This window comes from Populus alba, chromosome 4, assembly GCF_005239225.2.
Source record: "Populus alba chromosome 4, ASM523922v2, whole genome shotgun sequence".
NCBI classification, from domain to species: Eukaryota; Viridiplantae; Streptophyta; class Magnoliopsida; order Malpighiales; family Salicaceae; genus Populus; species Populus alba.
This window is the reverse complement of record NC_133287.1, coordinates 2315187-2331770: the sequence shown is the minus strand read 5'-3', so window position 1 is coordinate 2331770 and position 16584 is coordinate 2315187. Positions and strand designations below refer to the sequence as shown.

General features: G+C 38.5%; 2 protein-coding genes across 8 annotated transcripts; both read right to left on the bottom strand.

Annotated features, from left to right (window-relative positions):
• Nucleotides 1-6395: 6395 nt before the first annotated feature.
• LOC140954208 (G-type lectin S-receptor-like serine/threonine-protein kinase At4g03230) lies at nucleotides 6396-7048 on the bottom strand. The gene is made up of 2 exons (XM_073408689.1): nucleotides 6791-7048; nucleotides 6396-6701 (listed from the first exon to the last, which is right to left on the bottom strand). The coding sequence occupies exons 1-2, from the start codon at nucleotides 7046-7048 to the stop codon at nucleotides 6396-6398; spliced, it is 564 nt and encodes a 187-aa protein (XP_073264790.1).
• Nucleotides 7049-7318: 270 nt separating this feature from the next.
• LOC118039005 (uncharacterized) lies at nucleotides 7319-15754 on the bottom strand. 7 transcript variants are annotated; one of them, XR_012169751.1, is made up of 5 exons: nucleotides 15490-15754; nucleotides 15363-15401; nucleotides 14988-15050; nucleotides 14631-14675; nucleotides 14353-14539 (listed from the first exon to the last, which is right to left on the bottom strand). XR_012169751.1 is itself a non-coding variant. In XM_073408848.1 (3 exons), the coding sequence occupies exons 1-3, from the start codon at nucleotides 15597-15599 to the stop codon at nucleotides 7481-7483; spliced, it is 390 nt and encodes a 129-aa protein (XP_073264949.1). In that variant the 5' UTR covers nucleotides 15600-15754; the 3' UTR covers nucleotides 7319-7480. The 7 variants fall into 7 exon arrangements, 1 of the variants encoding a protein (XP_073264949.1); XR_012169750.1 differs by having other exon boundaries at nucleotides 14631-14744; nucleotides 15490-15752; XR_012169749.1 differs by having other exon boundaries at nucleotides 14631-14781; nucleotides 15363-15753.
• Between the last annotated feature and the right edge of the window lie 830 nt (nucleotides 15755-16584).

The following is a 16584-nucleotide window of genomic DNA, read 5'->3' as shown; positions in this document are numbered from 1 at the left end:
GTTTGGGGAATTAGTAACCACCTCTAGTAGAGTCGGGATTTTTATTTTGTATTGTCATTTTCAATTGACTAAGTAAGCGCCTTAATTTCCGGGCTCAAAAGTTCAGTATCACAAAAAAAATAAAATTCAATTGACTAGTAAGCGTCATTTTAAGGCAAATATTTTTAAATGAAAGTTAAATGGATAATATCCAAGAGATTGAGATTCAACGGAGAATGAAGCTTCTTGATCATTGAGAGATCAGCGGTGTAGTCTAGAGCTTGCACTGAAACTCTCTGATGCATGAGGTTCTGAATACTAGTTGTGGATTTGTTGAAATTACATCATGTGAAAAGCCCAGCATAATATTTATGGACTATAAGGACTTGTGCGAGCCTAAAACAGGTCTAGTCATGCCAGATGATTTATATGACTAAAATTAATATAACTTTCAATCTAATTGTCCTGCTCAAATTCTACAAGTTCTATTATAAAATTAATATAACTTAAATTTTCAAATATTTTATTTTAATTTAATTTTCAAAAAGGCTAAAATATAGATATTAAAAAATTAAAGATTAATTTCAATTAAAAATATGATTTGTCGACTTATAAGAAAATCAGGAGCTATAATATGCATTTGCTCTTTTTCCCCTAATTTTCAGTTGAAAAAAAAAATCATTAAAATATTTTGAGTTCTCTTAATTTTAAATTTTAAATAATTTTTTTAAAATTATATTTGTTTAAAAACTCTTTACTATAAGTACATTCCTCACAGGAAAAAACCAAAAAAAAAAAAAAGAGGGGAGGCAGATCAAAGATTTCCAGGGGCAGATAAAAAAAATATTCAGCGTAGGAAGCAGATAAAAAAATAAATCAAAACACATAGAAAATTTCTCCTTTTCAAATAAAAATAAACCATATTTTCATTTCCCCGACACTATGCATAACTTTTCAGCAGTGTTAACCCCACTACAATCCAGCCTCCACCATTTCCCTTCTCAGACTCAACCATCTCCACCATAACAAAACCAGTGATATTAAACCACCAGCAACAGCTTCTTCTTCACCTTTCTTCGAAAACCCATGAACAACACCCCCTTATCATCTTCAGAAAGCCAAACAAGAACCCCTCTCTCTCTTAGTTTCTCCCATTGTAGTCTCCCAATGCCTTCTCCTAAACCACAACACAAGGCACTCTTCACGGCAGATCCACAACAACACCACAATAACAATTAGAAGAGCGAAGAAGAAATTACAGTAGAGAGAGAGAGAGAGAGAGAGGGGTAGATCTAAAAAAATAAAAATAAATAAAAACTATTGTCTAGTGTTGATTTCTAACCCTACCTCATTTTGAGTGCGCCTTTAAGCCCTTACTTCTCAGGTAGTGCGTTTTCTAACCCTACCTTCTTTTGAGTGCGCCTTTGAGCCCTCGCCAATATTTTTCTGGGTAGTTCACCCATTACAACGCGACCAATTCTCCATGTTTTTATCTGGGTGGGTCACCTATTACAATGAGACCATTCTTCCACCTGGGTAGGTCACCCATTACAATGAGACCACTCTTTCCTTTTTCTTAGGTAGGTCACCCATTACAACGCGATCAATTCTTCATGTTTTTTTACCTGGGTAGGTCACCCATTACAACGAGGTCATTCTTCCACTTAGGTAGGTCACCCGTTACAATGAGACCACTCTTTATTTTTTCTTTGGGTAAGTCACCCATTACAATGAGACCGCACTTCCCTTTTTTTCCATCTGGGTAGGTCACCCATCATAACGAGACCGCTTTTCATATTCTTTCCACCTGGGTAGATCACCCATTACAATAGACCACTTTTTACACTTTTTTTTTATTTTGGTTAGATGAAGTCGCCAGATGGGATCTTAGGTGGCTTTAGTTAAAGGGAATCGCCAGATGGGATTTCAGGTTGACCGAGTTACCCACATTTTTTGGTTTTGGCTTAATAAGGTCGCCAGATAGGATCTCATGTGGCTTTGGTTAAAGGGGATCGCCAGATGGGATTTCAAGTTAACTGAGACACACAATTTTTTTTAGTTCCAGTTGATGAGGTCACCAGATGGGATCTCAAGTGGCTTTGGTTAAAGGAAATTGCCACATGGGATTTCAAGTTAATTGAGTTACACACATTTTTTAGTTTTGGTTTAATGAGGTCGCCAGATGGGATCTCATGTAGCTTTGGTTAAAGAGAATAGCTAGATAGGATTTCAGGTTGACCGAGCTACACATATTTTTTAGTTCCAGTTGAATGAGGTCGCTAGATGGGATCTCATGTGACTTTGGTTAAAGAAAATCGCCAGATGAGATTTCAGGTTAATCGAGACACACACATTTTTTTACTTCCAGTTGATGTGGTCGCTAGATGGGATCTCAGGTGGCTTTGGTTAAAGGGGATCACCAGATGGGATTTCAGGTTAACCGAGACACACAAATTTTTTTTAGTTCCAGTTGATGAGGTCGCCAGATGGGATCTCAAGTGGCTTTGGTTAAAGAGAATCGTCAAATGGGATTTTAGGTTGACCAAGCTGCATACATTCTTTGGTTTTGGTTAAAGGAGGTCGCCAAATATGATCTCAAGTTAACAGGAAAAAAAAAAACAAAAAGCAAAAGAGATAAATAAACAAAAAAAAAAAGTAAGGACTTTAGATGAGTGGATATTGAGCAAGTTAGGAAGAGAAGAAGACAAGTTTTCTTTACAAAGCTTACTATGCAAAACATTGAGGAGTTTTGCTTCGTAAGCATTGTAAAGAGGGCGCATCTGTTGCTACCCAATTTTTGACCCATGTTTTGGTAAATTTTCATAAAAATTGAAAAATAGAAAAAAAATTAAAAAAATCCAAACAATACGTTTTTTAATATATTTGCATCGTTTTTAGCATTTCCAGCATCGTCTAAAAAGAATTTAAATTTTCAAAGGTCTTTCAAACGCGTTCAACTTTTCATGAGTCATATTTAAAATTATTGATTTTCCTCATTGAGTCGACGTTGATATTGCTCGTTTTCAAACAATACAAAAAACTTAAGAAAAATCAAATTTACAAAAAGAAAAAAGTTGAGGGACTAAGTTTGGAAACTTAGCAATATTTTTACCTATAAATACTGGTCTTCAGCACATAAAAAAGTGGGGGGAGGGGGATTTTGAAACATCAGAAAAATACAAAAAAAGAAAACCCTAAACCCTAAAAAACTCAAACACAACTGCCTCCACCCTTTGCCTTTGATTTTTCCACACCAGCCAAATAGCAGCCCCCCGGCTTGAATTTCTTCTCCCCCCTCAGCCGGTTGATTATCCATCCCTCACAAACCCACACTATCTTGCCGCCAGCCATACTTAAACAGTCCAAACACAGTAGCTCCACCGCCCCCCTTCCACTTTCAAACCCTCAACCATGCTTCTCTCCCTTCTCTCTCCAAGCCACAACCGCCACATTTTCATCTCCTCCGGTCGTATCAACAGCAATCGGCCAACGAACAGAGCTCATCACAGCAGCAACTGAGCTCCTCCCTCACAAACTGAACCATCCGGCCTCCCTTCCATTCAGCCATCAGCAATAGCCCCATAGATTCACCGTCGCCCTCTGAACACTACAGCACCACCCAATTGCCGGCCACCTGAAGCGAAGGAGAAGAAGATGTAAAGATCTCCAGTGATGTAGATCTGAAAAGGAGAAGACCGAAACAGATCTGAAAAAGAAAGAAAAATTAAAATCAACTGCCTATGGTGTTTTTAGTTGCTTTGCAGGTCACCACCGGCGTAGGGAGACTAAGAAGAAGAAGTCGATCCAGATCCCTCCTGTTTCTGGAGTTTCTTGCGGTGGCACATGAACCCAAGCGCCGCCAGTGACGATGGCGCGTGGAATAACACGCCGCCACTGTTCTTGCTATCATTTGGCTTCACAGAACTGGTTCTAGCACTGTTATGGATTTTTGAATGGCTATTTTGTAATTTTAGAATTGTTTAATGTAATTTTTTTTTAATGTAATATTTGTTTAGTTTTGAGTTTTTGTAATTTGAATTTTGTAAATATGGAAGCAAAAAAGAAAAGGAAAAGAAAAGAAAAAAAATATAGTGAAAGTGTATGTGTGTGTTTGTATATTTTGATTTGCTCACGGTCCAGAATTATTAACTTATACGTAAGTTTTATTTCTAATATCTGATGAAAAGACAAAATTTTAAAACTTCTTTAACACGTTAAAGCCACGAAGCAGCTTACCTCAGGTAGAGTGTGTTAAGGGTGCTAACCACAACCAATCCCTTACCCTCGAATCTTTGACAAGACCAGTACATCTAGTTTCCTAGTAGCCCTCAATAAATTACTAGGTGGCGACTCCCAAGGAATGTAAGTAAACAGGCAACGAGAAAAATCATCAGCCGACATCGCGCAGATTCTAACGTGCGACAAAGTACAAGGCCCTTATTTTAGAGATTAGAGAATTACTGAGTAGAGATTGGACTGTTAGAATTGAACATACATTTAGAGAGGTTAATTTTTGTGTTGATTTTATGGCAAAGCTTGGAACTTCCTGCGATAATGGTTTGATGATCTGGGATGAGCCTCCTCAAGGCTTGCAACAGCTTCTTTTAGCAGATATCATAGGAATTAGCTTTCCTAGAATTGTTTAGTCTTTTTTCTTTGTTTCCACTGTAATAAAAGAAAAAAAAAAGAGGTTTAGTTAGTAGAATGCAACAACATAAGGTACAACTGTAATTGCAAATGATTCTACACCAAGATCAAGAATACTCGTGGCAATGTTAGTTAGTTAGTTATTCAATTAGAAAAGTTACATTTACTTTGTTTGATAATAATAATTCAATATCTTAACATTTCATCGCCGGATGTAACAATTTTTTGTTATTATTTTCAAGTGACTTTCTCGTTTCTCTTTAAAAGTCAGACTGAAAAATAAACAAAATAAATTTTTGAGTTAAAATAAAAATTATTTATTTCATTGTTGAGAATGTGGGAATATATATATTACATTTTAGTCCTCTATCATTAATTTGGTATATTTCCACAATTTCAATCCTAAATCTATTGATCAAATTAGGTTAGAAGGACTCAATTACAAGGTAAAAAAAAGTTTAGAAAGAAAAAAAAATACTTCACTATTCATATGAATAATGAAACACCTAGAAAAAAACCCTAGTTTTTTAGTATATAGTGTAATATAATATGCCATGGTAAATTTAATTCAACCATGCAAATCTAAGTCCAATATGTGGGCTTGAAGATGGCATGGAAGCTATAAAAGAGTATCAAGTTTGTTTTGGTTGTTCACTTACGAAGATGGTGTATGAAGCAGTTGCTAATATAGTTAAATCCTCACTTGGTCTTGTTGATTTGAAATGGTATAGTAAAAGAGTTCTACATTTTTGTTATGTATTGGCTTAGTTTTCAACAATAAAAGGGTAACTAGAAAGTCAGGTCATGAATATTTTATTTCTAACAATTTAATTTTCAACAAATATTTTATCCAAAATATCTAAAAACACACCTTAAAACTTTGAAACTCATTTATGATCTTAAATAACCCTAAAAATAGTCCAAAAACCTCCAATTAACCTGAATTTAAAAACTTCTTGACCTTAGATCTACTATCTTTATTTTTATTGATGAGAATGCCAAAATATATTCTAGTGGAACTTATCTTATCAAATCAAACTCATTAATGTTAAGATCAAACTTTTCATGGTTGGAATTAGTATCAATTGATACTTTCTCTCTCTTCAACCTGAATTCAATAACTTTCTATCTTCTCTTGAATCAAGGGCTAAAAAACAAAAACAAAAAATTTAGACTAAAATTGAATATTGAGAAAAATAAGCAGACAACAAAATCTTTAACTTGGAAAGCAGTAAACTTTTCTCATTAATTTTGAAATTGTCAACATTTTTTTTTTCACGTTACTCTTAACAAGGAAATCCCCATAAGAGAGGACTTATGTCCTCAATTCACGTCCTAGGCAATTAACAGAAATAAAAGAGGCACTAAGACCCCAACTAAGAGTCTATGCTAAATAAAGAAAGTGTAGCTGGCAATTCATGTAGGGTAGTAATTCCAGCAAGCATGTAATTCAGTTCATAGCAACCTCTATGCATCCTTGAGCTGTTCCGTAACAGCAACAAATTGTCCTGCATCAGAAATGCTAATGAAACTAGTTTGCAATAATGAGTGGACAACCCCTTCAGCATTTCAATGGAGTTTGTTTTATTGTGGGAGTACTAGTTGCTAATAAATTTAATAAATGGAATTATTTAGTTTTCTAAGTAGAAAATCATTTTAGCAGGTGAGGTAACCTTGAAAAATGCTCTGAAAACTAGATTGTCAGGACAACATTTTTCTTCTTCTATGTAATGCCTGTTAGAGAAAATTTATTACAAGAGACTGGGATTTCAGCGAGCTGCCACCATAGTAACTGTAACTTCATTTACTGAACAAGCTGCTCTTCTAGACATTGCTGGCAAGTCTTGTCCACTGCGTGTTCGTAAAACAAATGCTGGCTTCGTAGGAGAAGGAAGAGTTATCTCATTACCTAACATGAACACAACTTCTAACATTGTAGGTCGATCATCTGGAAATTCTTGCAAACACAGTAACCCAATCTGAATGCATCTCAGAACTTCATGAGGAGGGCATGACTGTTCCAGCATTGGATCAACTATGTCTAATGCCTTTTCTTCTCTCCATAAGTCCCATACCTGAAACAAGTAAGAAGATAATCGAGAAAAGAATCTAAGAGGAAGACAATCACCTAAGATATTATCAAGAAATTTATCGATCCACTTACATGTCCGATAAGATTCAGCCAGGATTCTTTCTCACCGTAGCCGCTATTTTTCCTGCCACTTATGATCTCCAGTGTTAAGAGTCTTAAGACACCATAGCTGAAGACATCTGACTTTATCGAATACTGTCCGTGAATTGCGTACTCAGGTGACATGTAGCCGCTACAATCATAAAAGATGAAGCTTGTTGGTATTTGATCATGATGGATCACTGGTGAGAGGAAAGAATCAGGTGACTTTCCTTGGACTTGGTCTTCCATAATCATTCAAGCCATACCGAAATCTAAAATTTTTGGGTTCATTGCAGCATCTAGTAGAATATTGCTGGCTTTGAGATCCCTGTGGATGATTTTTAGTCTTGAATCTTGATGAAGGTATAAAACCCCTCGAGCAATCCCGGAAACAATTTCAAAACGCTTTCTCCAATCCAATAGCACCCTTTTTGTCTCGTCTGCACTTAAACATTAAAGGTTTGTCCAGAAATCATTTGTTTTGATTTGATCAAAGTGAAGCTGCATAATCAGGGGACTCTTCCCTTTGAACAGAGACACAAAAATGGATGAAGAGAGCCATACCAAAGACGAAAAAATCCAAGCTTTTGTTTGGTAAATACTCATAAATCAGCATCTTTTCCTCTTCATGAATGCAACAACCAAAAAGCTTGACAAGATTTCTGTGCTGGAGTTTAGATATCAACCTTCATTCATAAACTCCTTCATCCCTTGCCCTGAAGTTTTAGATAATCTCTTAACTGCAATTTCCTGTCCATTGCCTAGCTTGCCCTGAAATTACATTCCATGTTTAACTCACAAGTTAATACACAACTTAAGCTAATCACATTCTGCCAAAGTTGGTCTGGTGCGGGAGAATTCCTAATAAATCCAATATTTACATCCACTAATAAATTTGGACTAGATGATTTTGAACAAAGCCTAAAAGAGCCTGATCTTTAACCCAAAGAAATCAACAAAGCCAAAAAAGCTCGCGAAAGGGCCAGATTTCAGTTTCAAATTCAAACGTATAACAACATCAACACAAAGAGAAATTGTCACCACCTAAATCCCGGGTCCATCATGTTGGGCGGAATCAGGTGACCGGTGATGAACTGATAATTGCTCAACGGAGGGATAAGCACACTGAGACACAATATTTTACGTGGTTCGGCAAAACCGCCTACATCCACGGGAGAGAGTCCATTTATTAGAGTAGAGAAAGAATACAATAAATACATGGAGGAGGATCATCCACTCAACTCACATCTCTGCTGCCCTTGCAGCTGCAGGGCTGCTGCCCATGGCAGCAGCCCTTTCTCTTCTCTTCACTCTTTCACACACTCACGTTATTCTCCCTCTCACATAGCTCTCTTTGCATGCCTCATTTATAGGCTAATGGTGGCTTCTCTTCTTCTTTCCAGCAGCTGCACATGGGAGACAATGGTGGGACAAGAAGACCTTAAAACATGCCACCATTAGTGGCACTAATGGTGCTACCACTTAGTGGTGGTGGGGTATTGCCAATAAATGGCAATATCCTAACAATCACCCCCTTTGCCATTTATGTGGGCAATTGTCCTCTTGCTTCTTCAACACAAGCTTGCATCCTGCAGCTCTTCCAAGCTTACCATTCCGAGAGCGTCTGTGGCCAAGTTTACAGGTACTCGCCAAACCTTTCAATCACCAGAGTCACCAAAGCACACCCTTGCTTACACCAAAGATCACTTCAACCAGATGGTCTCACACATCACATCTGAAGAGTGTTAACGCTTGTCTCTGGGAACATTCCCCTTCGAGCGTATCAACCATGCTCGGTCCGGAATGATTTATCAAGCCTCACACCAAGGCTTACAACACCCCCTCAAACGGATATTCCAAATGCGACAGTCATTATCTGAGTATCTCAATATGATCACAAGCCCACCACTCTTCCAAGAGTCTACTCATCTAGGAGTTGCGCCTGCCCTCTGTTCCACCATAGGAACCACGCCTTACTTCTCCATGAGTCTCTCGCTCTTAGTCGTAAGAGTCCAGGTAGCTCTCCACCTTTAACCATGGGGGCAGCCCATTAAAGGTTGATCCATATCTATCTCCATACTCTGAGTATTACAATGCCATTACCGAGCTCACCACCTTGACAAGAGTCAACTCGTTCCCGGAACCTGCGCATGCCCTCTGCTCCTTCATAGCAGCCGCGTCTTAATGCTCCACAAGTCACACACTTATTGTCCAAGGCAAATGTCTTCTAGCTCATTGATCTTTAGCATGGGGGCAATATCCATGAAAGTCAATCCTGCATTTGTCTTCATACTCATCATAGCCACTTCATTGGCTATCCATCTGTCCACTTATATCTAGCCATCACATCGGCTCTGGGGCGTTCTGAACTTGGGCTCATATCCTGGCCCTCACACCTTCTCATGAGGTGTCTCCGCTCGTCGTCATGCGACGGTTTGAAATCTGGGCTCATATCATGGCCCTCACACCTTCCATCCGAGGTGTCTCCGCTCATCTTGGAGCGGTCTCATCCTCCTTCATCGGGATGAATCCAGTGGCTTCAAGATTCTCTACCACCATGTGGACTTGGGAGAGATTACTGCCACTGACTACATAGAAAGAGAAAGTTGCGGTATACTCCTCGCAATCCTCCACCTCGATTTCTATGTTTGGAGCTTCTACGCCTTTCTGCTTGACAGCTCCACCTACACCACTCTCTTTGGTGTCTTCGCCTTTTATCATAGGCATTTGCACCCCCTCAATTAGGTGCCTCTGCAACAGCTCTCTTTCCATCCTTGCAGGCATTGGAAAGGTCTTCGCCTGTTGTCTTCATCAAGAGCATAAAAGACTTCCTGTTGTACAAACTTTAACAGTCTCTGCTCTGAGCTTCATCTGGGAACACTTCTTCTCCTTGCACCTGTTGTCTTATTTCAGTACCTCGTTGGATCCTTCGGGTACTCTTGCACAATCTCCGTGTGCCCTTGTGCAATTTCTGTTCTCCAGATTTCTCCCTATTCCTTGCTTATGTTTGACAGCAGCTCATCCTGTCACAACACCTGGCCAAGTCAAAATAGGGTGCCAATCTTCATCCCCTTGCTCTATTTCTCTTCCATTATCAGGGTCTTCATCAATTCTCCCCTCGAGAAATCACAGTCACTGAGTCTAACTTCTTTGGAGAAATCACCACTCCATCAGATCCTTGATCATATGGAACCCAACTGTTCCTTTGTGCCGTCATCCTGCTAGTCTTCAACAGTTTCATAACAAACTGTCATATATACGAAAATAGTACCGTATGGATAATCCTTCCACTAAGCAAGTTCCCAGGAAAGATTGGAGGGGTCACAACGGTCCCGCTTAAAACCCAATCTCCTAGACAGAACTTCTTAGGCCATATCTATCCATCGTACTGTCTCTCCGTATATACAACCATTTGCTAGCTTTGTTGCGGCTTTCCTTTACAAGTGATCTGGGATATACAGGTTTAATACATGATTTCTCAACATCTGGCGAGACTACCAGTGCTCAGATTCGACAAGATTGGTCTTCATCAGTTTTCACTCTACACCTCTAATTGTCCACATAACCGGGTGTCCAGAGTGTCCCAATTTTGCCTTCCATCAAGGCAATTAAATTTGCCACTTAACAGTTCAGCACATGTAATTGGGTAAACATGTGCACCTTCTTCTTCTTCATCTCCATCGACCACCATGATGACCCTCAGATGCCTCCTGATCGGACAATCTCTCTTCAATAATTCACCACTGCCATTTTTGGTCTCGAATCTCAACGATCGGACCGTACCATTGCATCTGAAATGATCAACTTAGCTGGAAACATGTCTTGAATCGTCCAAATCGCCCATCAGACGGCTAAAATTTGATCAAAACAATTCTGGCCTGATCAACGGCTCAGATTCACTATCAGATCCGGTTGCACGTAGACTCTGCTGCACAGAGTCCTTTCCCTCGGCTCGCGGCTCCGCTCGGCTCTCCTTTAGCTCGGCTCGGCTCCAATGGCTCGGCTCCGCGGCGCTGACGTGGCAGTGGGCCCCACTTAGCTGACGTCACCATTATGTCATGCTGATGTCATCATGGGCCATGCTTACTGTGTATGATGAGGTCACAAATTACGTCATGATGACGTCATCCTTATCCGGGTCAGCCACGTGGGTCGGGTCGTCTGGTATTCGGGTCGGGTCAGCCCATCCGGCGAAGAAGACGCGTGTGACGCGTGGCGCGCGTCTGCGCGCGTGGCCAGTCACCTCGCCGGAGCGTGACGGCGCGTGAAGGAGATTCCGACGTCCGTTTTCGACGCGGTTTTCACCAGTGGCTTCGTCTCTTCCTCCTCTACACAGTGGTATGGTCAAAACACAATTTTGACAACTTTCATTTTTGAGCAAAAATCAAACACCACTTAAACCATATGCTCTGATACCAATTGTTGGGCGGAATCAGGTGACCGGTGATGAACTGATAATTGCTCAACGGAGGGATAAGCACACTGAGACACAATATTTTACGTGGTTCGGCAAAACCGCCTACATCCACGGGAGAGAGTCCATTTATTAGAGTAGAGAAAGAATACAATAAATACATGGAGGAGGATCATCCACTCAACTCACATCTATGCTGCCCTTGCAGCTGCAGGGCTGCTGCCCATGGCAGCAGCCCTTTCTCTTCTCTTCACTCTTTCACACACTCATGTTATTCTCCCTCTCACATAGCTCTCTTTGCATGCCTCATTTATAGGCTAATGGTGGCTTCTCTTCTTCTTTCCAGCAGCTGCACATGGGAGACAATGGTGGGACAAGAAGACCTTAAAACATGCCACCATTAGTGGCACTAATGGTGCTACCACTTAGTGGTGGTGGGGTATTGCCAATAAATGGCAATATCCTAACACATCACCTGAATCTCGGGTCCATGACAGACAATGTAGGAACGATATCCAAAGAACACCTTACCCATTACTAAAAAAAATAGTAACTAGCAACGGACTAATTCGTTGCAAATGATACTAAAATCCGTTGCTAAAATAATTTAGCAACGGAATCAGCAACGGCAAATATCGGATACAAATTTGTCGTTGTTGATTTTTTAGCAACGGATAAATCCGTTGCTAATTTCGTAGCAACGAATAATCCGATGCTAACAACCAGCAACGGATATTCCGTTGCTAATCTATTGCTAGTATATTATTTTTATTAAATTAATGTTTATTTATTTATTAAAATGACTTTTAATTGTTTAATTAATTATTTATGAATATTTTAAAAGTGGTAGAATATATATAACCAATGTCACACCCCCACAAAAAATTTATAAAGGCACGACATCGGCTGGCGATTTTCGTTGTGTTCTAATGATTTGGTTCTTTGGAGTCGCCACCTAGTATTTGGTCACTAGGAACCCTAACTGGTCTTTCAGAGATTCTAAGGCAAGGGACTGGTTGCGTAAAGGGAAGGTACTAGCACCCCTAGTACGCCCTACCTAAGGTAAGCTGCTTGGTGTTTGGTTTGCTCTATAGTCTATGGTGTGTTGGCGTTTTCTAAACCCGTCAATTGATTTTGGATAGAAATCTAAGGAGATTCCATGTGCTTTGAAAGCTCATTTTTCCCTTAGTATTTCAAGAGTTTGCGACTCGTAAATCGCAAGGAGGGACAAAATTTGAAATTTTGAAATGTCCTCGATTATAATCAAGGCTTCTTTCAAAGATGCGTGCGGATTTATTACTCCCAATAATATTTTGGATATTCATCCTTTAAGGGTTTCTTTATCCAAACATTAGCGGTGAATAATAGATGAATTACTCCCAATAATATTTTGGATATTCATCCTTTAAGGATTTCTTTATCCAAACATTAGCGATGAATAATAGATGAATCTCCCTCCCAAAATAAAATTTTAATAGTTTTTGGAATATTGGCCAATACCCTTTGGAGTTTTACAAACATGTTGTAAAATCCAGAAATGCAAGAAAATAATTTGTGTTTAAGAAATCTATGCGAAAACACATTTTCAAAACTTCCAATATTTTTTTTATATAAAAAGAACATTCAAAACATGTTAGAGTATTGGCCGTATGCATAAAAACAAAACATTTTTTTTTTTTATAAACATTTTTTTTTGTTAACGAAAACCGGGTATTTTAATACCGGATTTGTATCTTTACAATATAAAAAATACAACCCAATATCCTGCAAAATTGGTAGAAAAAGATGCGAGAAAATCACATTTTTTTTAAAAATTGATTTTTGAATTTTTTTTTATTTTTATTTTATAATCTTATAATACACACACACACACCTATATATATATAATTCATGTCCTGCGTGAACAGTAGGACGTGAATTATATTTCACGCCTACTGTTCATGCAACAGTAGGTAAGGAGGAAGAAGAAGAAAAGGAGGAAGGGAAAAGGAAGGAGGAGGAAAGGAAGAGGGGCTTACTTGGCCGAAGGGGTTGTGGCTGCTGTGATGAGGTGGTTCGGCTGGTGGTTGCAGCGGTGGAGTTGGAGGAAGACGGCGTCGGTTTCCTGTTGCAGAGGAAGAAAGAAGAAGAAGAAAAATCTGCAGAATTTGGGCGAAAATGCTGGTTTTTGGCTGACTTTGGACCCGAATTTCTCCTCCCTCAGATCATCAAATTCGACTCTATTTATAGGCTGTGGAAGAGGGCAATCTTGTATATGTTATGGAAAAATTGCAACCCTTGATTCAGTTGGGAAGCATCTCAACCGTTCGCTCAAAGTGTGCACCTCGAGCTGCCAAATTTGGCAGCTCAAGGCTGCGAACTGCCCGAGGTGGCCACTTTGAGCCACTCAACGGAGCCGTTTCTAACTTTTCCGACCCGACCGGACCATTCTCCGGGATAAAGGGGTTGCATGTGAACATGTTGGTGTAAGGTTTGTCGGATTTGGAGGCCACACGAGCCGGAAAACTCGCCTGGAAAGCAGCCACTCAGTCAGCGTTTTGAGGAAGAAAGTAACAGTAAATTAAGGCACATTTTCCAAATTGGTCCCTGGTTTCGGATTTTCTCAATTAAATCCCTAATTGGCCCTTAAACTTCAATATTTATGCAATTAAGCCCCTGATCTGATCCAATAAAATTCTAAAAAATATATTTTGGCCCCAGAACTTAAATTTCTTCTAGTTAAAGCCCAAATTGACTTAAAAAACAATTTTATTGCAATCAAATCCTTTATAAATTCAAATAAAAATCCAATTAAGTCCATAAACATCCAAATTTGGGCTTCTCCTCAAAATTTAAATTTTCTTTCTCAATAGGGCTCTCATCCTTCAAGAAAATACTGTCAAAAATCCAATCTTTGTATCTTTATACTCCTTGACCAATTTTCTAACCATTTTCTGAGTGCTTCTGCCTTCCATTATTTTTCTAGCCTCTTTTGGCTATTTATTTTATTTATTTTTGTGGGGACCCAAAAATGGGTTACAACAACCAACATAAATTAATATGAAAAATAATTGTATAACTAATAAAAAATGAAATACAAATAATATTTATATTACAAAAATTTAGTCAAACTTGCATTAATCAACAAAAGATACAATCATGGTGCCATGATATTGTGGATCGACCAATATTTGCTGCACTGCACTGTTTGTTGCGCTACGTGTTCTCACAAGAAATGCAGGTTTCAACCAACTCGTTCTATTACTTGTTTCTTCTTCTGTATGGATACCTTGAGAAATCCTGAGGCCGCTAGCAAGCTCAACCACTCCTGAAATCCCGTTACTTCTCTGGAAATGTTTCGTTGAAAAAGTTAGATGTCAAGAAATTATATAAATAAATAAAAAGGATGTAAACTGCAAATTGAAATTCAAGCTGAACCTGCTGGCTTGAGGGTGATGCAGCATTACGAGGGGGCCTTTGAACCTGGGAAAGGGAAAAATCAAGGAAAGGAAATTGAGGTAATTATATTCTTAAAAGTGCTGGGAAGAGTTCCTGACAGAGAAGTTATCTTATGCTGTAAAAAACAAAACTAAAAAGGGAACAGCAATCAAGCTATTAGCATGGAATAAAAGTCATAAAGAAATTCTTTAAACTTGTAAGATGGCTATATTAGATTATTCATGGACTGGAAAACAGGGTAAGTCGTAATATATGAAAAATTGTCGACAATCTCTCTTTGATGCTCGCAGAAATTTATTTTGGCCACAGGCAACAGATTTTCAAAAGTAAACAAACCTCTTGAGATCCAATCGAAGCAGGAGTTGATGGTTCACTTGATGGAGCAGGCAATGCCCTAGCCTGGTAAATAACAACACAAAAACTAGTGAAAACTTTAGGCACCAGAAACCATATTTGGAACATATGCAAGCACTTAAGCAAAGCTATTTTAAGCATGTGGCCTCTGGTTTGGGATAACAGAATGCTTCAGCCTGAGCATGTCCAGTAAAAGTAATTAAATTCCAATCTTAAATAGATCTCCCCACTAACCAAGACGGTAAAATAGACAATATCTAGTTTAGAAATATAGATATGGTCTCCAATAACAAAAACAACTACTTTGTTTACAATGTTTTATCAGACACGTGCCCTAATGCAGAAGAAAAATATTACCTTTGATGAGAATGTTAGCCGTGAACTGGATGCTGAAGTCTGCAGAATTTGTGGACCATGGTGAACGGTAAAGTTCAGTAACAGAGTATTGAAAAGGCCAAAAGGAAACAAAAAGATGATGACATGCCTGGATATTCTCTTCAAGTAAGTTGTTTTCCAAACTGGAGGCCAAAAGGAAACAAAAAGAATTTTATTTTGAAAACCACGCCTTCCAGTGTAGACTTCCCAGCTTTTCATTCTATTCTCAGTTCTAAAAGCCAGAGAGTTCTTTCAGCAAAATAACAACAGCAAACATCTTGCTCAACAAGTAAGATCCTTAACCTGCGACCTCATGTTCAATCCACTTCCATTTTTCTTTACAATTTTAGAATTATAAAATTACTTAAAAAAAAAAAAATCCTAGTCTAGAGCTTGCACTGAAACTCTCTGATGCATGAGGTTCTGAATATTAGATGTGGATTTGTTGAAATTACATCTTGTGAAAAGCCTAGCAGAATATTTATGGACTATAAGGACTTGTGCGTGTCTAAAGCAGGTCTAGTCATGCCAAATGATTTATATGACTAAAATTAATATAACTTTCAATCTCAAATTTTGCGAAGAAATTCTTTAAGTTCTATTATATTGTCATAACTTAAATTTTTTTCTATTTGCTTTTAATTTAATTTTCAAAAAGATTAAAAAATAGATATTAAAAAATTAAAGATTAATTTAGGTTAAAGGAATGATTTGTCAATTTATAAGAAAATCAGGAACTATAATGTACTTTTGCTCTTATTCTACTAATTTTCAGTGGGAAAAAAATCATCAAAATAATTTTAAAATTACTTCCACCGACTTCCTTTCCACATAGAGAGCCATTGAGGCTTGTAGGGATATTGAAGGGAAATTTGAGTTGTCTGCCCTTAGCTGTGTTTATCGTTGAAAGAACTCAATAATCAGCTTTTAAAAGTACTAACAAGCAGTGTTTTGAAACCCAGCCTGGCTAGTGGGTCGATCTGGGACTGGAACCAGGCCGGGTTAAAAAAAAAAAAAAGGAAGAAAAAACTCGGTGTGATCCAGCTGACCCGGCGGGTTGACCCAGCTGCAAACCCGTTGACTTTTGTTTTTTTGTTTTTTCTTACCAAAACGAAGTCATTTTGATTTTTTTAAAAAAAAATTAACCAGACCGAACTGGTGATCCGGTCAAAACCTGGAACCCAGGTCTTGGACAAAGCCGGCC

What these genes read in the sequence shown, in the direction of transcription:
- LOC140954208 (XM_073408689.1), bottom strand. Translation starts at nt 7,048, where the DNA reads ATGGAAGACCAAGTCCAAGGAAAGTCACCTGATTCTTTCCTCTCACCA. An exon ending in GGCTGAATCTTATCGGACAT is followed by an intron (nt 6,702 to 6,790) that starts GTAAGTGGATCG and finishes TACTTGTTTCAG; the next exon opens with GTATGGGACTTATGGAGAGA.
- LOC118039005 (XM_073408848.1), bottom strand. Translation starts at nt 15,599, where the DNA reads ATGAAAAGCTGGGAAGTCTACACTGGAAGGCGTGGTTTTCAAAATAAA. An exon ending in GGCTAACATTCTCATCAAAG is followed by an intron (nt 15,051 to 15,362) that starts GTAATATTTTTC and finishes GTTATTTACCAG; the next exon opens with GCTAGGGCATTGCCTGCTCC. An exon ending in CTTCGATTGGATCTCAAGAG is followed by an intron (nt 7,571 to 14,987) that starts GTTTGTTTACTT and finishes ATGTAATTTCAG; the next exon opens with GGCAAGCTAGGCAATGGACA.